At 41.0% G+C, this 26,851-nt stretch overlaps 1 protein-coding gene and 1 non-coding gene across 2 annotated transcripts in view; both read right to left on the bottom strand.

Moving 5' to 3' along the window:
- Positions 1–26,851, bottom strand: part of LOC145418066 (85/88 kDa calcium-independent phospholipase A2-like) — a 118,011-nt gene that overhangs the window by 20,133 nt on the left and 71,027 nt on the right. The window contains exons 10-12 of the mRNA XM_080286598.1: positions 24,600–24,799; positions 16,641–16,877; positions 5,759–5,858 (exon numbers count right to left, since the gene is read on the bottom strand). Coding sequence (XP_080142724.1) covers positions 5,759–5,858; positions 16,641–16,877; positions 24,600–24,799 — 537 coding nt within the window. The remainder of the gene's footprint in view (positions 1–5,758; positions 5,859–16,640; positions 16,878–24,599; positions 24,800–26,851) is intronic.
- LOC145418205 (5S ribosomal RNA) lies at positions 25,263–25,381 on the bottom strand. Its single transcript, XR_013900659.1, has one exon. It is a non-coding gene; the product is annotated as a 5S ribosomal RNA (ribosomal RNA).

The following is a 26,851-nucleotide window of genomic DNA, read 5'->3' on the forward strand; positions in this document are numbered from 1 at the left end:
TGCACACAACAATACACACTCCATCTTTTGCCCTCTCATTCTCACCCACTTCTCTGTATATACCCCATCCATACTCCCATTCTCTCACACTCTCCTCTCCATTTAGTTTCAGATAATCCACATACATTCACTTTTGCACCCTCTAGCACCTGGAGAATCTCTCTCTCTTTCACCTCATCAATTGCACCCCTTACATTCCATGTCGCAATCCATACCATGTCCTTTGTTTGGTCCTTAATAGTCACCTGTTGGTCAGTCCTAGTCCGAGGCTTCATATTCGTATATTTAGTTAGTTGTTTTCCGGGGAGAGACACTAACCCTCCACCAACCCACTCGTTGTCACTTAGAGAACACGTGTTGGTTAGTTATAAGATTACCACCCAGAGCTGTCAATGATTTCCTGGTTTACAGTCAATGTAGGCTGCCCTAAAAACAGGGTACAATACACTAATGTACTGCTACACTCCATAAACATTTCCCAATGATCCCATTTCCACTGTTCTTACTCTTGACTTTGCTTTCACGTTAAATCAAGGTCTCACATTCGTATGGTACTGTGGGCATAAATACTGAATAAAGAGAAAAATCACAAACATTAATACATACCCAGTGGACCTCGCATTTCTGGACACCTTATTGTATTATAGCCTCATTCACATGTCATCAACCATGACCAAAATGTTAAAGGAATAACTAACTTAAGCTTTTTCCTGCAATCTCCCTCCAGTTCACTTTATTCATCCGTCATTGAGATCCAGTTACATGCTTCCATTCCAGAACCTTGTTGCAATGCCTGTGCAAGATTAAGCTGTATTATACCTTATAACACATGCTACAAGTTACTGTATTTATATCAATATGTCTAGATTCAACATAAGAACATAAAAACTGCACATGAACAATGTACTGACTATGCCCTCAATAATCACTTTTTAGTACAGAAATATACATTCTTTTTTGTATAAAAGCAAATCAGATTATCTTTTTCATTACTATACTTTAATTGTATGTATTAAATGAAGATATTGAAAACTGAGTTCCCTGAAGCAGCACTGAACTTTACCAATTCTGACAGCATACCAGCAGTAAGATTACACAACATCCCACATATAACAAAGTGTAACTGTATTTTGTATGGAGTCTTTTTAATTTTTAAATGAAATGAGAGTAATGCTGTAGTACCGTATGTTATATCGAGGAACTATGTACAAGAACAAATAACTAAAGCTGCAGTTTTCTTTATGAAGCATTCCTTAAAAAAATAAAAAAAATAAAAAATAATAACATATAAACACTACCAACCAGTACGGTATTAAGTTCTAGTACATTACCAGAGCATTGCAAAAATTAATGACAACATTGTACTAAAAAAAGAACGGGAAGGAATATTAACACTGATTCAAGCTTTTCACTGACCGTTATTGCCCAAGGAAGTCTATTTTTTATTATTGTTGTTATTATTGTTTCTTGGCGAGTGACGAGAAGGGAGGGTGGTGAACTGAATGAATGGAAGGCAATGATTGATTATGTGTGTGTGGATGAAAGTATGCGAAGATGTGTCGGGGAGTGGACTTTCTGACCACCACCAAGTGGTGGTCAGAATTAAAGTCCAGAGAAAATGGAGAAATAGAAGAAGGGAAGGACAGGAGGAAGTAGTACATACAAGGAGAGTGGAAAAGTTACAAAAGGATGGAAAAAAGGCAGAACATAAGAGGGAAGTGGAGAAGCAATTGGGAAAATATAGATTGGAGCAGATGGGGGATGTGGAAGGTGTGTGCAAGAATAAAAGAAAGAAACTCAGAAGAGGGAATGTAAAGTCACCCGTCCGCAGAAGAAAGAGGAAAGAATGAAGAAAAGAAAGACAGAAGAGGAAGGAAGGAGAGAGGAAAGGGCAGACACCCAAAGCAGCACTACATCATGTGAGTGGATGGTGATTGCCCCCACCAACCAATTATTTTTTATTATCATCATTATTACGATGCTTTAGGAAGAAAATAACAATCATCATCATCATCATCATCCGGACCTCCTTTCCCACCCTAGGTCAGGGTGAGGAGAAGCAACGTCCAGACACACCAAGTTTGAACACTGCAATAGGCAACGCTTCCATTCACTCATCATTCAAGCCCCCAGCATCCTGGCTCTATCTGATACGCCAAAAAACTTTCACCACATTCTGTAGCTTCACATAAACGTATCCGATAGACTCAATCCAAACGTTGTCATGTTAACAAGGGGTGCCAAATCCTTGATCATGCATTTCTTCTCACAACATTGATCCAGCCAGCTCGATCTCTTGTCAGTCCCCTAGCCTTGTCGACTTCCATACCTCTCTTCCTCACCCACCCATCCACCATATCCCTCCACCTTCTCCTTGGCCTACCTTGCCTCCTCCCTCCTTCAAATTCGCTCAAATATACCACTCTATTGTTATGCATTCGCTTCACATCACCATACCATCTCAGCACGTTCTCTTCAATTTTGGTGTCCACAGACTTCCTCAATCCATGTCTTTCACAAATCACTTTACAGTATTTCATATCCTATCCACTCTCTGTACTCCACATTTCTCAGCAGTCCCATCTCCACTGCTCTCACTCTTCAATTTTCATTTTCATGCCACACCACAGTCACACCCATACGTAAAGGTTGGCACTAACACTCCTTCACGTAAGCCTCCCGCAGCTGCAAAACTCGAGCCTCTGTTTCTTATCAAGGCCTTCATAGCACCAGCTGCTTTCCTTCCTTGTGTCACTCTACTTTCCATTTCTTTTCCACATTTTCCTCTCTTTTCTATCACTGTGCCCAGGTATTTGAACTCTCTCACCAATCCAGCCTCTTTTCATTCAATGTAACATCATGCTGGGAGTCACCGTCTCACTCGATTACCATCACTTTACTCTTTTCTACATTTACTCTCAAGGCACGATGCTCACAAACATCAGCAAAACTCGGCACTAGTCTACCACGTTCTTGCTCGGTATTTGCAAGTACTGTAGCACTGCACCATCAGCATACAACAAATCTGAGATATTCCATTCATCACCATCAAATTACTCTGAAAAGAGGAAGTTATTCTGGAAAGGAGTGCGGAAATGTAGAACTGACAGCGGAAAGAAATGTGAAAGTGTGAAAGATGTAAGTGGTATATTATTAACCCAATGGGATGAAGTAAGGACCAGATAGAATTAATATTTTAAAACCTTGATGGATGGGAATAGAGAGAGCATAAACATAACTGGTTTTGGGGGTGTGCAGAGAAGGAATGCAGTGGCAGGAAACATGACACTCGCACAGGCAAAGGATGCTGTGAAGCTACTGAAAAATGAGAAAGCAGCTGGGGTTGTTGAGGTGTATGCAAAGATAATTAACCCTACACGCCGAGGGTTTCCCTATGTCCCACGCTCCTCCCTACAGGGGATTTCTATGATATTGGAAAAAAAAATACCCTTACTTCAAAACCTAATATCTGCCAAACTATAACAGCTAGAGACAAAATTAAAGATTCATAACACTCACCAACTCTTACTCTTTCAAATGAAAGTATCTCCACGTCTCCAGGTGGTCCCGTCGATGAGTAAGGATAAGTTAAAGTTTAAAGGGAGGCGGGAAGATGCTTTCAGCTATACACGTCAACCGGCATTGCTCCGTGCCCAGAATCATGACGACTATACACGTCAACCGGCGCATAGGGGTTAAGTGTAGTGGAGCGTGTGGAATGAAGTGCTTGTTGGAGATATGTGAGAAGCCATAGATGAGTGAAACTATGCCAGCTATGTAGAAAAAGGCTGTGATAATACCCCTGTACAAAAATAAAGGTGAGTGAAGTGAGTGCAAGAATTATCATGGCATAAGTTTATTCAGTGTTGTAGGGAAGGTATATGGAAGATATAATAAAGAAGTAAGAGAGATATCAGAAGTCCTAGTGAGTGATGAGCAGGGTGGTTTTAGGAGTGGCAGAGGATGTGTGGATCAAATATCTGCAGCAAGACAGATAGTGGAGAAGGCTTGTGAGAAGGACTACAAGGTGTTTGTGGCATTTATGGATCTGGAAAACGCATACGACAAAGTAGACAGAGAAGGATTATGGAAGGTTTTGCGCATGTACCATGTAGATGGTAAGCTGCTACGTGCCATCAAGGATTTCTATTGTGGTAGTGAGGCTTGTGTAGGGGTAAATGGGCATCTAAAAGAATGGTTCATGACCAATGTGGGCATGCTACAAGGTTGTGTGATGTTCCCATGGTTGTTCAATAAATTTATGGACGGGGTGATGAGAGAAGCAAAAACACATGTAATGGAGAGAGGGATGGTGTTAATAATGAATGGTGATGGAAGAATATCTCAAATTTGTTGTATACTGATGATGCAGTACTACTTACAAATACCGGACAAGAACTGGTAGACTTGCACAGAGTTATGCTGATGTCTGTGAGAGTCATGCCTTGAGAGTAAATGTAGAAAAGAGTAAAGTGATGATAATTAAGAAAGAAGGTGACTCCCAGTGTGATATTACAGTGAATGGAGAGAGAATGGAATTGGTGAGAGTTGAAATAACTGGGTACAGTGATAGAAAAGAGAGGAAAATGTGCAACAGAAGTGGAAAGTATAGTGACACAAGGAAGGAGAGTAGCTGGTGCTATGAAGGCCTTGATAAGAAACAGAGGCTTGGGTGCCGCAGCTGCATGACGCTTACTTGAAGGAGTGTTAGTGCCAACCTTAACATATGAATGTGAGACTATGGTGTGGCATGAAAATGAAAAGTTAAGAGTGACAGCAATGGAGATGGGACTGCTGAGGAATGTACGTCAAGTACAGAGAGTGAACAAGATACGAAATAATGTGATTCACAAAAGATGTGGAGTGACAGAGTCTGTGAACACCAGAACTGATGACAGCATACTGAGATGATACATATGGATATGAGACTACAGTGTGGCATGAAAATGAAAAGTCAAGATTGACAGTAATGGAGAGGGGACTGCTGAGGAATGTATGTGGAGTACAGAGAGTGGATAGGATACAAAATAATGTGATTCGTGAAAGACGTGGAGTGAGGAAGTCTGTGGACACCAGAACTGATGAGAGTGTACTGAGATGGTATGGTGATGTGGAGAGAATGGATTACAACAGAGTGGTGAAAATGGTATATTTAAGCAAATTTGAAGGAGGGAGGAGGTGAGGCAGGCCAAGGAGAAGGTGGAGGGATATGGTGCATGAGTGTGTGAGGAAGAGAGGTATGGAAGTCAGTGAGGCTAGAGGACTGACAAGGGATCGAGCTGGCTGGATAAATGTTGTGAGAAGAGGTGCGTGATCGGGGGTCTGGCACCTCTTTTTAATGTGACAGCATTTGGATTGACTCTATCGCACACATTTATGTGAAGCTACAGAATGTGGTGAAAGTTTTTTGGCTTATCAGATAGAGCCAGGATTGAATGATGAGTGAATGGAAGCGTGGCCCATTGGACTGGGCAAACTTGGGCTGCCTGGATGTTACTACTTCTCACCCTGCCCTAGGGTGGGAAAGGAGGTCCAGCTGATGATGATGATTATTATTCTTGCTACCACCAGACATTTATTCAACTCATGAAAGACATCTACTAATGAAGTGGTTAATGAACACCATATCTAATTCCTCATGTTCAAAAACCTCTCTTACTATGAACAACTGTCTGGAGACAACAAAATCAAAATAGAAACATGTCCTCAGGCTTAACTACACAACGATCAGTGCAAAGTAACAGAAATATGTACAGACCTGAAGTATGTCGGTGCAGCCCCTGAGCATCGAGCTGCCAGCCACAACTTCTGTTTGTCTGGTGGGTGTGTGTTCATATATACACTGTCCTCTTGGATACCTGGAATGACATACATGTAGCCCAGAGTTGAGGAAACTTCCTTCATAAGCTTCAAATGCTTTTATTTCTGTCAGCTTAGGAGACTTTCTAAGACCAATTTCTTCACTACATGCATTATTTTGCAACAACACCATATTACAGTAAGGTACTGTGTGTTACTCGTATGGCAAGTGCTTACTGGTTTGGTGGTCAAAATGCCCCAGTCAGAGTGACAGCCTTAAATTTCACATTGGTCAGATCCTCAACAGGTGACTAAAGGATGCCACCAAGGGAAGTAGGCTGGTCATCTAACCTTAAATGTACTGGATTATGGCACCCTAGCTTCAGGTACTACATTTCATGGGGAGTAAAACTGGACTGGAAGTTATTGTTTCATTTTTACAGGCCCAAGGCCTCTATTCTGGTCAGTTTAATAGACTTTCCAGGTTTTCTTCTTTAGAGATATAATTTGCAAACTATACCCACCTATTCAACATCCAGTAAACTCTCAACCATCCGTTGTAATTCAGCCAAGCCCTACACCAGTCAAAGCAAGACGCCATATATTGCATAATACCGCCCCCAATGGCTGAACATTAAGTGTTGAGCAGGATATTGTGTTACTATCCACCTCTACCCACTATCCCAAAAACTTTCCCATGAGTAAAAGATGAAAGCTAAGAATTAAATAGAACACAATAATGATACTGTACAGTACAGTAATACTATACAGTACGATACCAGTTAACTGGGAAGCTAGGAGAATTTACCTTCCCAGTTACTTAATTATCCCAGACATCTGATATATACTCTTATACACTGACTATATCATTCCAATATATACAATACCACTTATATTCAGAGCCTCTCAAACAGTTTTATTTGAAACATAACCTCCTCTTTAAACACAACCCATAACACACAATTGCACTGTCAAGCAGGAGTGCACAATGCACATAGTAAGTTCATTTTGTTAAAAACATTATTTGTTATTTTATTCATAAAACATGGAAAAATATGCTAAAGAATTAAATCTTGTAGAAGATGGGCGTGCCCATCATCCACTCACTCAATGTAGGAATGCCTTAAGGTCTCTACACTCAGTGACATGCCAAATGGTTTCCTGCACCCAGGAAACCATCTACTATGCTCGGTGGTAACCATATAACAGGGGTTTTTGACTGGGTTAAGTATCCCCCAGATTCCCCTATCTAAAATCACTTAATCATAGCAAATGTTTTGGAGAGCCTCGAAGGGCCCAATACCTGCCCAGGGCCCCAAATAAATGAGCAGATTCGCATGGCCATGTGGAATGTGAGAGGTGTAAATAAGGAGAGCAAGAGGGTGGAGAAGGTGTTCAAGAGTGCGAGATATGCTGATATGGTACTATGTGAAACAAAAAGGGAAGAGTGTGAAGTGGAGGTGAAAAGAGTAAGACAGGGTGGAAGTGAGGTTAGCGGGGGAGTGAAAGATAAAAATGGTAGATTACTAGTGGAGAAAGGAGAAAAAGTGAGCAGATGGAGAGAACACTTTAAGGAATTGTTGAACATAGAGGATGGAAGTAATGCAAGTTTAAGTGGCTGGGGAATGGCTGGGAGAAGGAAGGAGGTGAGAAGACAGGAAGAAATCAATAGGATAGAAGTTGTGGAAGCAATGAAGAAAGTTAAATTGGGGAAAGCCCCAGGAATTGATGGAGTGTGTGGTGAAATGCTGACGCATGGGGGTTTTTATTTTTTTTTACTGATTTTGATGATATTTTAGTCTAAAACTGTGTGTTAAGGTTGATTTATAAACTGTTTTTTAGACTTGGATTAAAGGGTTTTAGCCATATGTAGAGTGAACATTGTCATTCTGGGGTACATTTTACGAAGCTTGATTTTTTCCAGACTTATATTTGACGATCTTCAGATTTTATTTGTTGGCTTCAGTGAGTTATTTACAGGTGTTACAATTATGTTAGCTTCCTTTACAGCTATTAGGCCATTTAGACTGGCCTTAAACTTGTTTTGGGGCTCATTTGAGTGGGTTTTGGGCTTGGTTTGGGAAGAAACCCAAGGCTGGTAAAAGCTCTACATTACATGTTAAAAGCACACCGATGTACAATACTCTGCCTAATGATGGGGTTTTACCTAACCAATTATATCATTAAACCGGGGTATGCCTATATAGAAAAGAAATAGGAATTATAATATTAACAAAGAAAAATCTACAAGTCAAAGAAACAGAATTAGACATATCCTCACAAGTAAAACTGGTTGCAGTGAAGATTAACACATATGAAGGGAAAGCAACTGTGGAAAATTTATACATGTCACCCAAAACAAAAATTTGGGAAAGAGGCAAATTTGAAGACCTAGCAGAGAGTACAATTCAGATTTTAAGAGCATTAGTACACAGAATGGAAGAGAAATCTGAAAGAATTATATTAACTGCAGATTTCAATACAAACATAAATTGGAATACTCCAGATGTAAGAAGCTATGACAGCTGTTGGGAACAAAAGCTCCTGGATCTTGTGCAGGAGTTTTTCCTAACACAGCACGTAAAGGAAAACACCAGAAAAAGAGGACTTGACGATCCATCAGTACTAGATGTTATACTTACTAAGCAAGAAAATTATGTCGACAATATAATGTATCATCCTCCATTTGGCAAAAGCGACCATGCAGTATTAAATTTCAACTTCAGGACTGCATATGACACAGTTACCAGTAATGAGAAATAAAAAACGAGTCTAAACTACAGAAAGGGCGACTACCACGACCTAAAGAAGTCATCATCATCATCCGGACCTCCTTTCCCACCCTAGGGCAGGGTGAGGAGTAGCAATGTCCAGACTGCCCAAATCTGACCAATCCAATTGGCCACGCATCCATTCACTCATCATTCAAGCCTCTGGAATCTTGGCTCTATCGGATACACCAAAAACATTCAACACGTTCTGTAGCTTCACATAATCATATCCGACAGAGTCAATCCAGACGCTGCCATGTTAAAAATGGGTGCCAAAATCCCTGATCAGGCACTTCTCACAACATTCATCCAGTCAGCTCGATCTCCTACAGTTTAGGAACTGACCTAAAGAAATACTTCTTAGAAATAGACTGGGAAAAGGAGTTTTGAGGACAAGATATACTGTAAATGTAATACATATAGAAAATTCTGTGACTTTTATGAAACAAGAGTCCAGTATTACATCCCACTGCACAGAGCAACAGAAATGAAAATTAGGGAATGGTTTAATAAAGAATGTAAAAGATCGAAAGAAAAAAGAAGTTTGCTGTGGAATAGATACAGAAGAAGCAAAAGTGAGAGGGTATATAACAACTATAAACAGGCAAGAAATTATTATACAAAGATATGGAGAGAAGCTCAAAGACAGTTTGAGGAATACATTATAAATAAAAGTAGTGATCAACTGAAGCTATTTCACAGCTACATCCAATGCAAAACCAAAGTTCAAGACAAAATGCAGTCCATTACAGACAAGGGGATCATCTGTACAAAAGAAAAGGATATTTGTGAAGCACTAAATAAAAATTTCCAGTCAGTTTTTACGTAAGAGAATAATTTTGAAAGAGATAATATGAAACATGCATGCCCACACATATTACCAGATATACAAATATCAGAAAAAGAAGTACAGGAAGAGCTAAGTAAATTAGACAAAGGAAAAGCAAATGGTCCTGATGAAATTTCTGGTTGGGTGCTACATGAATGTGCAGAAGAGTTAAGCAGATCAATATATGTAATATGCAAGGAATCCTTTGGTAAAGGTAAACTACCTAATATTTGGAAGAATGCAAACATTGTTCCCCTATTCAAGAAACGGAACAGACAGAATCCACTCAACTACCAACCAGTATCACTGACCAGGGTTGTAAGTAAGATACTAGAAAAACTGATAAGAAAAGTTTGGGTAAACTATCTAGAAAAACACAGTATGATAACAGAAAGGCAGCTCGACTTTAGAAAGGGTAAATTATGTTACAAATTTATTAAACTACTATGGCAGAGTTACAGAAACATTACAGAAAAGAGAAGGATGGGTGGACAGTATCTATCTACATTTCACGAAAGCATTTGACAGAGTACCACACCAAAGACTTTTACGGAAACTGTACCATCAAGGAGGAATCCAAGGCAACCTGTAGTGTTGGAGTCAAGATTTTCTCAGAAAAAGGGAAATGAGAACACTACCATGGGGTAATTACTAATCATGGAGGGAAGTGACTAGCAGAGTTCCACATGGCTCAGTGTTGGCATCTACAGTAGAAGTCCGATTTTTCGGCATCTATGGGACCAGGCAAGTGCCGAAATATCAAAATTGCCGAATTATCGAAAACCCTACCCACTCAGTACCTTATATGTTTCGGTGAACACTATCATCATTACTCATATCATTACAAATGTGTTTGGAGAGAGCACTGTATACTGTTTGATACTGTACAATACTGTAATGAATACAGTACTATACATGAATATGAAAAATAAAGAAATTAGTGAACATACTGTATATAAATGTAATGGTACAGTAGGCCTACAAGTTCACATGCACTTACCTAAACTTATAGTAGGTTCCTTATTTACATATGTACAATAGAAGGGGTTGATTGGAGTCTGCTACTTCTGGAATAAGTTCCCAGCAGTAGAGGGTCCTGCAACAGGCTCTAAGGACTCTTCTCCCTGTTGCTGCGGCAGTTGAGCTTGAGGTTCAGAGACTGCTGTTGGTTCTGTTATTTTCATCTCAGCATAGAACATTTTGGCTTTTTCTATGATGAGAGGCCCCGAAATAGGCTTCCCTTCAGAACGCTGAGCCACAAACCACCTATGCAGCACTTCATCCAGCTCACTCAACTTTGCTTTTTTCATTGCTTTCCTCTGGGTCGTACCGGAGGCCTGAGAAACAAATTTAAATAGATAATTTTTCTGTTTCTTTATATCATAGATGGTAGAGGAGCTTACGTTAAACTCATCCATAATCTGTTTCCTACTCATGCCAGCCTCTAATTTTTTCAACAGCTCAATTATCCGAGCAATAGTCAACATCTTATGTGTACGCTTCTTGCTAACACCAGTTAACTTTCCACACGTGGAGGCCATTTTCAAAGCACGCAGAAGATGTTTATACTGTTCACAACACACGGCTGGTCCACTCAGGTGTTACAAAGCTCCTGTCTGATGTTACGGTGCTTACAGCACACTCGAATAGTAATTTCAGAGGTATTTCGGTACAAAGTTCACAAAGCACACAGAAGAATCAAGAGAAGTAGGCAGCAGCACGGCAACAACTCGGAAGAATGGCGGAAGAATGGCGAAACAGATTCTCTTTCCCATGCTAGACTCACTACATGTTTGTCCTCTCTTTATGCTATAGGAGAAAGAGCTAGCCTCTGAGCTTCATGGCAGTGGTAGACTCGTTCCATCACTTTCACTATCTCACTCACTAAGGCGGGTAAAGGTGGGTAGCTAGCTGGCGAGCCTCATGGAGAATTTCAAGACTGACGAAAAAAATCGGAGAATCTGCCGAACGATCGGAGATTTTCGTAAATGGGACTATTTCTCAAAACTGCCGAAATGTCAGATTTGCCGGGGAATTGGATGCCGAAATATTGGACTTTTACTGTAGTATGTTTTTTGTATATATACAGGACACAGACAGCAACACTGGAAATAGAAGCTATCTAAATATGTTTGCTGATGATGCAAACGTACAAAGGAAAATTACTAGCACAGACCCTTGCAGACAGCTACAAGAAGTATTAAATAAACTTCATGAATGAAGCAAAAAATAGCAAATGGAATTCAATGTGGACAAGTGTCATGTAACTGAGTTTGGTAAAAGTTGAAAATGGCCAGATTGGGATTATAAGTTAGGAAGTTCAACCCTACACATAGCAGAAAGAGAGAAGGACCTAGGAACAATTATATCAGTAACAGACTATCTCTGGCTGACCACATCAGTAGGAATGTACAGAGCATGCATACACTGCTTGCTAATATGAGAGCAGCATTCAAACACATAAATGAAGACATGCTGAGAAAGATCATAACATCATTCATCAAATCAACCCTGGAGTATGCATCTGGAATCCTCATCTCAAAAAACACAGAGAAGATTGAAAAAGTACAAAAGGTCACTACAAGATGGGTATCATCCTTAAACAATCTAAGCTACGAAGAAAGACTAGCAAAACTGAATCTACCAACACTACAGGAGAGAAGGAAAAAAGGAGACATGATTATGCTATATAAATGCATCTCAGGGAAAGAAAAAATAGACATAAATGAGTATATAACCTACAGGGAAGCATAAGCAAGAGGACACTGCAAAAAACTACCTAAAAAAAGAGATGTAACAAAGACATAAGGAAATTCAGTTTCCAAATGGGGCAACTGATCAGTGGAATGTACTACCACATGAAATAGTGTGTGGCAAAACAATTCATAAATTTATGGATATGTTTGATAAAAGTGGTTTAATACACAGGACAGTACAAGCTTGACTCATTCCTGATAAGATACAATTAGGGAAGAACAATTAGGTAAGAACTGAATAAGATGTATGAGACAGACAGTGTAGGCTCAGCACACCAGGGGCCACTTCCATAACAAATATTGATTGGATGGCATGGTGCAGGGTTTTCCCTGGCGCCAGTTGGCTAATGCCTACGAGCAGTTAACACACCTCGCAGATATTACATAAAACCATCAGTTACTTCCCATTTCGGCGCCGGATGTTGCATAATTTTACTGGATATTGCTTTAATAAAGCCGAGCCAATAGTACTGGATCTTGAATTGGGCCGGATATTGCGATGATAGATAATTGAGTTTTCTTATTTTTTATGCAAGAAAGAAGGAACCAAAGGGTAAGAGCCCACAAAAACCATTCCTTCCAAGAAAAAAATAATAATAATAATACAAGAGAGAGCCAAATTCAAGATCCGTTCATTTCGAGATGCCTGGACACATTGTTTGAAAGACTGGAGATCATAGGAAGTATGAAATACTGTACAGACAAAGGGAGACAGTTCCAGAGTTGACCTGTTGCATAAATGAAGGACTGGAAGTAATGGTTAACTCCTTCATTAGAGAGATGGACAGAAACGGGATGAGAGTTTGCTGCTAGACATGTCCTATGTGCTCATCTTAGAGGTGGAGAGATGCAAGCAGACAGTTTAGAGGAGCAGTGACCATTGAAGTAGTGACAGAAAAGGGATAATGATGCAACAGTGCAGCAAAGAGACAGACGCTGAAGGGTGCCAGTATGAGGAGGAGAGATAATGAGACGAAAAGCCTTTGACTCCACCCTATTGAGAAGAGCTGTATGTGGGGAGCCTCCCCCCACATGAGAGTTGTATTCTACACTGGGGCAAATAAAACCTGCGTATAAAGACAACAACTGTGCAGGGGTAAAGAAGGTACAGAATCGGCTTAGCACACCTAATCTCTTGGAAGCAGATTTTACAAGAGATGTAATATGATCTTTCCAAGATAAGTCCTGAGAGAATGAAACCCCCAGTATGTTCAAGAATGATGCAGGATTGAGCTGGATACTATTAAACATTAGTGGGAATTCTGGGGGAAGATTTTGTTGGATTGATAGGTCTAAGAACTGAGTCTTTGATACATTAAAAACAACAAGGTTATTTTTACCCCAGTCAGAGATACGAGCCAAGTCAGACATTAGGTGTGCCATAGCCTCATCCCTTGAATGTTGAAGTAAATGCTGAGATGGACGCTGCAGGAACCGAATGGAAAGGTGAAGGGTGGAATCATCAGCATATGAGTGGATAGGGTTAAATGTACAACTTTGAAGGTCAGTGATGAGTAAACGGAAAAGAGTCAGTGATATGACAGAGCCCTGAGGAACACCACTGTTGACAGATCTAGGAGAACAATGGCTGTCTACAACAGCAGCTATAGAACGACCAAAAAGGAAGCTAGAGATGAAGGCACAGAAAGAAAGATAAAAACCATAAGGGGGCAGTTTAGAAATTAAAGATTTATGCCAGACTCGATCGAAAGCCTTTGAGATGTCCAATGCAATGGCAGAGTTTTCGCCAAAGTCCTGAAAGGAGGATGACCACGAGCCTGAAAGGTAGGTGAGAAGATCGCCAGTGCAGCATCCCTGACGGAACCCATACTGACGATCAGAAATAAGGTTGTGATAGGAAAGATGCTTAAAAATTTTTCTGTTAAGAATAGACTCAAAAACTTTTGAGACACAGGATGTTAAAGCAATTGGGCATTAGTCAGAGGGTTGGGAATGGTCAACCTTCTTTGGGACTGGCTGACTAAGGGCAAACTTCCAGCAAGAAGGAAAGGTACAAGTTGATAGACAAGGGCTACAGAGTTTGCCTAGGCAGGGTGTAAGCACAGAAGCACAGTTCTTGAGGACAACAGGAGAGACCCCATCAGGCCCATATGTCTTGTTGGTATTGAGGCCAGTGATGGCAGAAAATACATCAGATAAAGAAATTTTAATGTCAGCCATGAGGAAGTCAGAAGGAGGAAGTGATGAAGGAACAGCACTGGAATCGTCTAAGGTGGAATTTGAGGAGAAAGTCTGAGCACAGTGATCTGCTTTATCAGTAGAAAGAAACAGCTACAGAGCCATCAGAGCAGAAAAGGGAAGAGAGGGATGATGAGGTAAAACTGATAGAAAGGTTTTTGGGAAAGTGCCAGAAGGAGCGGGAAGAATTCGAGTTGGAAAGATGACAGCATTTAGCACAGATGAAATTATTTTTGGCTGAGCGAAGAACAGACTTGGCACGATTCCGGGCAGAAACATAAAAAAGATGTGACTCAGGGGAGGGTAGGCTCCGGTACCTTTTGTAGGCCCTCTCCTTATAGACAGCACTAGAACAAGTGTGATTAAACCAAGGCTTTCTTGCATTAGTCAAAGGATATGAGAAAGGAATGCATGTTTCCAAGCCCAAGAGAATAACCTCTGTAATGCCCGAGGCACACTCAGATGGCTCCTGGTCATGGAAGCAATAATCATTCCAGGGAAAATCAAAGAAGTACTGCCTGAGGACCTCCCAATCAGCAGCTCACAACTGACATCTCTTTGGAGGGTCCACAGGCCATACTGGAGCGATAGGACAGGTTAAGGTAATAAGGTTGTGATTGGAGGAGCTCAACGGAGAGGAAAGCTTAACAATGTAAGCAGAAGGATTAGTCATAAGGAAGAGGTCAAGTATGTTGCAACTCTCTCCAAGGCGGTCAGTGATATGGGTAGGGTGCTGTACAAGCTCCTCTAAGCCATTAAGGATAGAATAGTTGTAGGTTTGTTCACCAGGTGGATCAGCGAAAGGAGAGGAGGGCCAAAGGTGCTGGTGAACATTGGAATCTCCTAGAATGGAGATTTCAGAGAAAGGAGAAACGGATAGAATGTGTTCCATTGTAGAAGTAAGATAATCGAAGAATTTTTCATAGTCAGTAGAATTAAGGGATAAGTAAACTATACAGATACATTTAGTCAGAAAATGACAGGAGAGATGAAGCCAGAGAGTAGAGAAATCAGAAGAATCAAGTTCAGGAACATGAGAGCAAGATAAGTCATTGCATACATATACATAACAGCCACCTCTGGCATTGAAATGAGTATAGACAGAGTAAGAAGAAACAGAAAAGGATTTGCTATCAGTTGCCTCAGACAGCTGAGACTCAGTTAAGAAGAGAGGAGGAGAGGTGGTGCTCAACAGAGCAAAAATTAGAGGGAAGGCCACAAATGTTGCAGAAATGAAGAAGTGAGTCAGACAGTGGTTCCAGGCAGCTCGCTGAGTTGTCACTGTGAGAGGGGTGGATGGTGGGGGCATTTATGGTCCCCCTTCCCCCAGGGACTCCGAGACTATGTTATTCGACACCATTTTTACTAAAATTTTGAAAAGGAAGAGTAGTGTGTAGTGTGCATGCAGTTTGGTGTTGACAGTCAGAGACTGTATTTTACTTGTTTTTTTTTTTATACGGACACAGATTACATAAAAAACACATTACTGCAGCTACTGTTGTCAATGAGACCATCGGCTCATCTGGACATGAACCCAGTGGGTTGCAGGCTGAAACTACCCTTCCTGGGCAGTCCACCACCCTCCTTTCATGGGACAGGAAGAGAACAGGACATCTGCATTACTGGGGAAGCTAAGTTGTCTGGTTATATTGATTCCACATCATGAATGTATTCCTCTCCAGCAGTCAATATTCAGTCATGGTGGGGGCGCTCACCATCCACTCACTCGATGTAGTGCTGCTCTCGGGTGTCTGTCCTTTCCTCTCTTCCATCCTTCTTCCTTCCGTCCTCTTCTGTCTTTCTTTCCTTCATTCTTTCCTTGTCCTTCTGCCTATGGGTGACTTTACACTCCCTCTTCGGTCTTTCTTTCCTTCATTCTTTCCTTTTCCTTCTGCCTGTGGATGACTCTACACTAAGTGACAAGCCAAATAGTTTCCTGTACACCAGGAAACCATTTACTATGCTGGGTGGTAACCATATAACCAAATTTTGGCACCTGGTGGTTTAGTGGGTAATTACTGCGCTCCAGTCGGACTGAGCGGGTGAAGGTTTATATCCAAGGGGTGGTTGGGGTTGATTGCTCATGTATGCCACTCAGGGATGAGTGGGGCTGGTCACTCTCATCTTAAATGTCGAGACAAACTGCCTAGCCCCGGGCTCCTACGCTCCTCATGAGGCAATGTAGGATTGGATGATGGATGGATGGATGGATGAACAATAAAGAAAACACAGACGGAGAGATCTACCAAAAGACTGACACATGAACTACCACCTATCAAACCTCACCAAGAACACTCATGGGTGACTCATAATTGCGGAAGAGATGTAAGTCCGGTGGAAGCCTGTCTGCCAGTGTAGACGTAACCATAACTCTCGGGTGCTTGATGCTGCTCATCACTGTTTCCTCACCAAACTCCTTAATCAGTATCTCCTCCAGCGGCGCCGCCTCATATGGACGCCCCCCAACAAACACTTTTTCCTTAAGGCTGTAGTAGAGTGACTGCACATCTTGCACTGACTTCCCTGAAAAGACAGACAGCTAATGAATGTGTTGCTTGGATTGCCTCATGTAATAAAAGCAAATTATAATTAATAAGCTGTAGCTTTCTTCACAGGGTTTTCTAAAAGCATCTAACCTAGTTAATTCATTAAAAAACATCTTAAACCTTACAGCGCAAATAAGTTCAGAGGAGTAGTAGGTGGGGGCGCTCACCATCCACTCACTCAATGTAGTGCTGCTCTCGGTTGACTGCCCTTTAATCTCTTCCTTCCTTCTTTCCTTCCTTCCTCTTCTGTCTCTCCTTCTTTCTATCCTCTTCCTTCTGTCTTCAGGTGACTCTACACTGAGTGACAAGCCAAACAGTTTTCTGTACACCACGAAACTATTTTCTACACTGGGTGGTAACCATATAACCAAACTATGACGCCTGGTAGTTCAGTAGGTAATTAAGGCACTCCAACTGGATTGAGCCAATGTAGGTTTATCTCCAAGGGGTGGTTGGGGTTTACTACTCAGGTAATGCCATTCAGGGATGTGTGAGGCTGGTCACTCTTCTTAAATGTCAGGACTAACTTGCCTAGCCCCGAGCTCCTACGCTCCTCATGGGGCACAACAGCACTTGCAAACGTTTCTCTCACAGACTCAGGCCTGACCCCAATTTCATCTGAATTTATGGAAATATTAATAAATATCCATGAGAATACCATTAGAATTGCAATTGTCTATTGACCAGGTCATCCAGGCACTGATCAAGGTTTTATGGAGGAGCTTGGTCAGTTTCTTGAAGGGTTGTCTCTTAAATCTGGAGGACTTCTTGTTTGCGGTGATTTCAATTATTGGGCTGACAGTCTGGAGTCTAAACCATTTTCTTCAGAATTCCTTGAGTTGATCACCTAGAATAATTTTTTCAATCATGTGAGTGATCCAACTCATGTCTCGGGACATGTCCTTGACTTGATCTTGTCCCCTGTTGGTTGCAGGTGCATATCTGATGTAGATGTTGACACAGTTGACCCCTTCCTCTCCGATCATGCTCTGATCACTCTTAGTTTTGATATTCCGAAATCCCCTTCCTACACAATGGTCATCAGGTTCATAAATTACAGGAGCGTTGACCGCCATCTGATGTGTCTTGAAAATGATCAGCGTTTAAACTACTGTAAACTGATTCTTCAAATCTTTCTTCTGATGAACTGGCTGATATATATAATAATGAGCTTAGGTCAACTTTTGATCATTATTGTCCTGAGGTAGTAAAATCATGCATTGTATGTGATAGTTTTCCTTGGTATGGTCCATCCATTACTTCTTTGCGTAGACAACACAGAAAGGCAGAACGTGAGTGGCGCTTGCAGCGGGCCAAATTATCTTGTGTGCCTTACGTTTTTGCAAGAAGAGCAGTTGTTCACACTGTAAAAGCCCAAAGGGCTAGGAATTATCAAAATAAAGTTGATTCATGTGGTGGTGATAAAAAAACTGTCTGCAGTTGTGAACAATTTGGTTGGTCAGAGGAATGTCACTGTTAAACCAACTTCTGTATCTGATGTCCAGTTGGGTTCTGATTTTGCTTCATTTTTTACAACTAAGATATCTCGCAAACGAAGTGATTTAGACAACAGTTCTCCTACTGAAGTGTACTCAGTTGACTTCCAATCACAATGCACTGGGGGTCATCTGCTTCCAACATTTCATCCACTGGATGTAAGAAAAGTCAAATGTTACATGAAAGAACTTCAAAAAACATCTTGCCCATTCGATCTGTGTAACATGTCACAACTGCCTGATGTGTATAGGCATGCTGCAGAATTTATCTGCAACATAATAAATACTGCAGATGCTTCTTAGAAAGTAATTTTATGCAGCCTGAGAAACGTGCTTTGTTTAGGCCCCTAATCAAGAAACCTGGCCTTGATGCTGAAAGCATGACAAATTATCGTCCCATCTCTAACTTGTCTTTCTTATCCATGATTATTGATGTTCCTGCTGTTCAATCAGCATACAGAAAATACCATTCAACTGAAACTGAACTAACATGGATTCATAGTGACTTGGTGGCAAAAAACTGTAGTGGGATGTCCTCTCTCCTAGTTCTGTTGGATCTCTCTGAAGCTTTTGATACAGTAGATCATACACTATTGTTGGATGATCTGTATATTTTTGGAGTTTGTGATAGTGCTCCTTTGCTCAAGTAGTATTTGTCAGACAGATCTCAGAGAGTGGTTGTATATTACGCTAGCTCTGCTTCTGCTCTTCTTCTGTTCGGAGTCCCTCAAGGATCAGTTTAGGGTCTAATTCTATTTACTATCTACACGAGTAGTTCACCATCTTTGCCTGATGCTCACGATGTGCCGTATCATTTTTATGCTGATGACACTCAGCTCTAAGTTAAGATGTAAGATATTGATGATACAAAGACTAAGCTTGAATCTCTGTCCGATATTAAGATCTGGATGGCTAGGAGGGAACTTAAGCTGAATGATGGTAAAACTGGGATCATCATCATCGAGGAAACAGAAGGGGTGATGACACTGATAATGCCCTGGCTTTGAACATTGGTGTGTCACAGCTTCATCCAGTCAGTTCTATTCAAAATCTGAGTGTTTAAGCTAATTCAAAGTTAAATTACACAGAGCATATTAATCACATTGTCAGAGGGTGTAATTTGCATATCAGAAATCTGCACTCTGTGAGAAAATTCCTGAGTAGACATTGCCTTTTAACACTGGTCCACACAGTGGTCTTGTCTCGTGTCGATTATTGTAATTCACTGTGAACTGGTCTTCCAAATAATATACAGGCATACCCCGGCTCAATGATGTACTGTAATTGGTTAGGTAAAACCCCATCATTAGGCGGGGTATCATATATTGGGGTATTTTTAACATATATCGTAGAGTGTTTACCAGCCTTGGGTTTCCCCCCAAACCAAGACCAAAACCCACCCAAATGAGCCCAAAAACAAGTTTAAAGCCAATCTAAATGTCCTAACAGCTGTAAAGGAAGCTAACCTAAGCCAAACATCTGTAAATAACTCCTCTGCACTCCTCTAAAGTCACTGAACGACTGGTACTACAACTAGTCATATCTCACATTCCCCAAGCCCAGTCACAACATGGCTTTAGGCCACTACACTCTGCAAACTCCCTTCTTACAGACCTTACACAGAGAGTTTTCGATGGCATGAATTCAGCTAGGCCACCACACAGAACACTCCTAATCACTCTAGACATTAGCAAAGCTTTTGATGCCATACCCCGCCACCCTTCACCTTTCCATTCGGTTCCCGCAACGCCCATCTCAACAGTTACTTCAACAAACAAGGGATGAGGCTATGGCACACCTAATGTCTGACTTGGCTCGTATCTCTGACTGGGGTAAAAATAATATGGTTGTCTTTAATGCATCTAAGACTCAGTTCTTACACCTTTCAACCCGACAAAATCTTCCACAGGTATACCCACTAATGTTTAATAATATTCAGCTTAATCCTACATCATCCTTGAACATGCTTGGGGTTTCATTTACTCGGGACTTATCTTGGAAAGATCATATTACATCTCTTGTAAAATCTGCTTCCAAGAGATTGGGTGTGCTAAGCCGACTCCGCTCTTTCTTTACCCCTGCGCAATTGTTGACTCTATACAGGGGTTTTATCCGCCCCTGTGTGGAGTACAACTCTCATGTGTGGGGAGGCTCCCCTCATACAGCTCTTCTCAATAGGGTGGAGTCAAAGGCTTTTCGTCTCATTAACTCTCCTCCTCTTACTGACTCCCTTCAAGCTCTGTCTCTTCGCCGCACTGTTGCATCTTTATCTCTTTTCTATCGCTACTTTAATGGTCACTGCTCCTCTCTGAACTGTCTGCTTGCATTCCTCCACCTCTACGACGGGCGCGTAGCACCCGTCTGGCAGCAGACTCTCATCCTTTTTCTGTCCAACTCTCTAATGCAAGAATTAACCGTTACTCCCAGTCTTTCATTTATGCAACAGGTCAACTCTGGAACTGTCTCCCTCTGTCTGTATTTCCTGCTGCCTATGATCTCCAGTCTTTCAAATGCAGTGTGTCCAGGCATCTCAAAATGATCGGATCTTGAATTTGGCTCTATATTGTATTTTGTTTTTCTCTTGGAGGGAACTGTTACTGCGGGCTCATGGCCTTTGGTTCCTTCTTCCTCGCAAAAAAAAAAAAAAAAAAAAAAAAAAAAAAAAAAAAAATACTCAACACAAACATGCACAATAACACAAAAAGATGGCTGGCAAACTACTTTGCAGGCAGATGTGCACACGTAACATTTGCCGGTCAGTCTCCTAACATCAGAAACTTCACAAACGGCGTCCCCCAAGGATCTGTTTTGTCCCCTACACTCTTTAACCTATCCATGCACGACATACCCACACCCCACAGATACACATAGCTTCCTATGCAGATGATATAACACTTACATGTATGCACCAAAAAGCAAACACAGCTGCACACATCATTCAACCTTACCTCAACACACTACACGAATGGTTCACCACAAACAGGCTCAAAATAGCCCCAACCAAATCTACAGTGACCCTTCTCACAAACTGGACAGTAGAACACAGTCACATCCCACATCTCACCATAAACAACACTCCTCTACCACACACACATGCACCCAAAATCCTTGGTGTAACATACAATACATCAATGTCATTTAAACAACACAAAACAAACATTACAAATAAAATAACACCAAGACTCAATGCTTTAAGGTCACTTGCCCATACAACATTTGAAACAAAGAAACCACCACCACAGTATACAAACAATACATACGTTCAGTGATGAATTATGCAAGCCTTGTCTGGGCTTCTAACCTCACCAAAACACACTACAACACTCTACAGACCATTCAGAACAAGGCTCTAAAAATAATCACAGGCTGCACAGCTACTACACCCACAGACCACCTACATCAAGAAACCAAAGTCCTCAAAGTCAAGGATCACCTAGACATAAGAGGCACCCAGTTTCTTGCTGCAGCCTACACAAACTCACAACATCCATTATATTACATGGCTGCACATCCACACACACCAAGAAGCATCAAAACAACACCCAGCACATGATACTATACACAAATACTGCCATCTCTCCCCCCTCGCCCACCTCAGACCAGCTTCCAGAAGCATATCCACACTCAGATCACTCGCCGCTCCATTCAGTCACTTAAAGACAACACACAGCTGCATGCACGGCCTCCTGACATCCACCCTTCTGAATCCTATCTCCCTCGTGAGGACAGGGTCCATCTAGCCAGGCTGAGATGTGGGCACCATCCAGTCCTCTTAATCTACCAGAAGAGGCTGGATGACTCCGTCGCTGATGCCTGTCCAGGATGCAACACAGCACCCCATACTATTAAGCACATTATGGAAGACTGCATTGCACACAATCACCTACGCCAACAACACAACACACACTCTTTGAGAGCTCTGTGGTAAAGCCCAGTCTCGGCCATGGCCTTCCTAAGGGACTCGGGGTTGTTCAGCCAGACTGCCTAGGGAACAACTACTACTACTACTACTCACTAAAACCAACGAATAAAATCTTAAAATCGTCAAATATAAGTTTGGAAAAAAATCATGCATAGTAAACTGCACCCCAAAATGATAATGTTCACCCCACCTATGGCTAAAACACATTAATCTAATTCTAAAAACAGTTTATAAATCAACCTAAATGCACAATTTTAGTCTAGGATATCATCAAAATCAGTAAAAAAAATCAAAACCCATCATTAAACGGGGGTTTCGCATCTAGTGGTATCATATATCGAGGTATTACTGTACTAACAAAAGTTCAGTCTGTGCTGAACAGAGCAGCACTATTCATCTTTTAATCTCCCCCCCGAGAACCTCCACTACCCCATTCCTAAAGGAGCTGCAATGGTTACCAGTAAAGGCTAGAACTGAAATTAAACTGTGTCTTATTACATTAAAGGTTCTTAAGATTGGTGAACCAAAGTACCTTGCTGCATTGTCAAAACTCCCATCGGCATGCCAGGTGTTATGTTACGTAGTGAAGATGATTCCTTGTGTCTTGACAAGCCTAGAGCCATTTGCCAGTCATCTTTCTCTGATCGTTCTTTTGTGTACAAAGCCCCTAAATTATATAACAGATTGCCACTGCCTATGAGACAACTCTCTTCTGTTGAATCCTTTAAGAGACAGTTGAAAGCCTTTCTTTTCTCAGAACACTATGACCTGGAGAGAGGTACTATGACGGATGATTATAGGGTTTAATTATTGCCACTTTCTTTTTTTTTTTTTTACTGAAGAAGCTTGTATTGTACATGAGAGATGTCACAATTTTTTTAATTGTAATAATAATGTGTAATGTGTATGTGTGTCAAGCAATAGTGAATTCCCAAAGGAAGAACTGGTGTTTTGAGAAACAAAAGACCAGATTACTATTATTACTATTTATTATTATTATTATTATTATTATTATTATTATTATTATTATCATTATTATTACAGTGGTAGGTGGGGGCACTCGCCATCCACTCACTTGATGTAGTGCTGCTCTCGGGTGTCAGCCCTTTCCTCTCCTCCATCCTTCTTTCCTTCCATCCTCTTCTCTTTCTTTCCTTCATTCTTTCCTCATACTTCTGCCTACGGGTGACTACATTCCCTCTTCTGTCTTTCTTTCCTTCATTCTTTCCTCTTCCTTCTACCTGTGGGTGACTCTATGCTAAGTGACAAGCCAAATGGTTTCCTGCCATTTACTATGCTGGGTGGTAACCATATACAGTAACCAGATTTTGGCACCTGGTGGTTTAGTGGGTAATTAGGGCACTCCAATCAGACTGAGCCGGTGAAGGTTTATATCCAAGAAGTGGTTGGGGTTTATTGCTCACGTAATGCCATTCAAGGATGAGTGAGGCTGGTCACTCTCATCTTAAATGTCAGGACCAATTTGCCTAGCCCCGGGCTCCTACACTCCTTATGGGGCAACGTAGGATTGGATGATGGATGGATGGATGGATGGATAATGATGATGATGATGATGATTATTATTATTATTATTATTATTATTACTACTACTACAGTATTATTATCCTCATGGGGCAATGTAGGACTGGAAGATGGATGGATGGATGTATTACTATATACAACAGGTAACCAGTCAGACTTTACAGGTCTCTCAATATGAAAGAAAAAAAGGTTAATAGCTTATTCCAGTGCAACAGTGTACTAATAATGAATACATGCAATGTGAAACAGATGAAAATCACAAAATACCACAGTAAATACAGTTTACTGTATTTAACCCTGGAAGGCATTTTGATAAATTTCATCATTAAATACTCATACTACATGAAGGACAATATTTGCAATACATGTATCACCAAAAATTATAGTAGGTCATCATCTGTTGCCTAGGTAACAAGCCACACAGGCATTATTCTTATGCATGAAACTTAGTCAAAGTAAATAATGTTCAAGTCCAGGCTGAGACTCTCACACAGTTTCAAATCTTACTGTTTTTTATAGGGTATACATCTGATATTTCTTCTCAACAGTTCCTAGCAAATTGCTGGGAAGTAATTAGCTGGTTTTGGCACTTGTTTAGCTTCCAGTCCATGAAAACATCACTTATACTATAGCCAACCTCAACATGAGGATTCCTTAATATAAAGCATGGCATCATTTCACTTAGTTTGATCTAATGTTCTGTCACCGTCAAAAAAATATATATATATGGGGTACCAACCTGAGCAGAGCATGAGAGCTACGAATCCTCCTGTACTAGTGCCTGCAATCCAATCAAAGCACTGGTTTATGGGTCGACCTAGCACTTCCTGAATCACAAACAGCATCTGTGTCATCACCAGCCCCTTGATCCCACCACCATCCAGGCACAGCACACGCCCCCGCATCTTTCCATTACCCCTCCCATGCTCCATCTGCCACCTGAGTTGGGTAAAGACAGTGGGTGAGTTGTACTGTAGCATGGACAAATTGTGCTGAATTAGCTTTGTAAAGAGGTGAGAATTAGTTGGGTAAAGACAGTAAGTGAGTTGCACTGTAGTATGGACAAACTGGGTAGAATCACATACAGTATACAACATAGCTAATACTGGGTAGTAGGAAAAAAAAACACAGGATAAAGTAAAAGCTGTTCATATCTCTGAGAGTCAATGATCTCAGTAACTTAGGAGGCTTTCCCGTAACTTTTCCTTCGCATTTTACTTAGCATAATACACTTTAACATTTTCTTTTACACACTTTATGACTTTATAATATCAATATTCATTCATTCATTCATTCATTGCCAGACGCCATGTATCCCAAACGGGGTGGCCAACGGCTTTGAGTTAATTGTTTTACAGGGAGGGGCACTAATCCTCCACCAACCCCACCTGACACGTAGGGATGCCAACAGCATCTGGTGTTCCCAGGCGGTCACCCATCCAAGTACTAACTAGACCCAACGTTGCTTAACTTCGCTAATCGGACGGGAAGCGGTGTACTCAACGTGGTATGGCCGTTAATACCATAAAAGTGATTATTAACACGACATGCAAAAATCAACTGGTAAGGAGGAGGTGTTAGGGAGTCTTTGTAACCAATGAGAATAGGGTCTATAAAGAGTACAGTACTTCAGACAACACAGACCCCAACCTCTGTATACTGTAATCTTGAAAATTACAGACGTTAAAAAAAGATAAGTTCTTTCTTGTGATTTTCCTTCCAACTAATTTATCAACTTGTCACTGCGGACCATTCACAGTGTAACTACATTTCGACAGTACTACTTCCTCTCCAACAGCCATTGCTTTACATGCTATCTTTTCATTTACCATAATTCCCACCATATAATTCACAATTTTTCCCCCCAAAAAATGCACAGTATACCATGAAGGTCATGGTATATATCCATTTCTACATTCATCGCTTTATGTGCTACCTTTTCATTTACTATAATTCCCACCATATAATTCACACTTTTTCCCCAAAAAAAAATGCACATTATACCATGAAGGTCATGGTTTGTGGTAGACCTTCGGATTGAGGTGGCTGGTACGAAGGCTACCAACAGTCAGACGCAAATCACTCAATGGCCTTACTACTTACTAATTAAGATTTCAATAATGCAGACTTAGATGAGTGTGTATTATCATAAATGCATCATACATAAATGGTAAACTAAGCATTCTGTGGGTCAGATAGCAAACACACACACAAAGCATCAAGCAGCCCATGCGCATCGGTAGACTATAAACAAAGTCAGCTGACTGCTTGCTAGCGAATGCAAGGTGGTAGTGAAAGATTTTTATATTGTGTGTCCATTTAAAAAGAAAAAATAAAGCAAAACTACTTCTCACAACTCATTGCTGGATTCTGAATATGAATAATCAGTAAAAAAACTGAATACATTTTTTTCTTCTAAATATCCCTTGCCAAATCATAGACGCGCATTATACACCAGTGCACATTATATGGTGGGAAATATGGTAGCTCCCTCTCTAATTCTCTCACTGCCTCCCTACTATTCCATTTTCTTCACTTGCTTCAAGTCCAGGATGTGTGCAAGCAAAATGCTCTTTCAGATGAAACAACCTGAAGTTACATATTTCATTCCTGCTAACTCTTGACAATGAAATTCAGATTTAGAGACACTTCATTAACTAGAGTGACTGGATACATCCAGTCTTAATTAAACTCCTTCACTACAAGAGGAATGAGAGAGTGTAACTCCTTCACTACAAGAGGAATGAGAGATTGTAACTTCTTCACTACAAGGGGAATGAAAGACAGTGTTTTTGACTCAAGATATGAATGGAAAAGTAGGGAATATGAAGGTGGATGGAGTAGTTGGTGAGTGGGGTGTGCTTGCAAAAGTGGATGAGAATGGCTGTGCTCTAGTGGAAATTTGTGCGGGGAGGGGGCTGGTGATAGTCAATACCCTCTTCAGACACAAAATGATCCACAGGTACATGTGGCAAGTGATGAGAAGGGTAG

Source organism: Coenobita brevimanus, chromosome 112, assembly GCF_032717465.1.
Source record: "Coenobita brevimanus isolate Jiangsu-jjx chromosome 112, ASM3271746v2, whole genome shotgun sequence".
Taxonomy (NCBI): domain Eukaryota; kingdom Metazoa; phylum Arthropoda; class Malacostraca; order Decapoda; family Coenobitidae; genus Coenobita; species Coenobita brevimanus.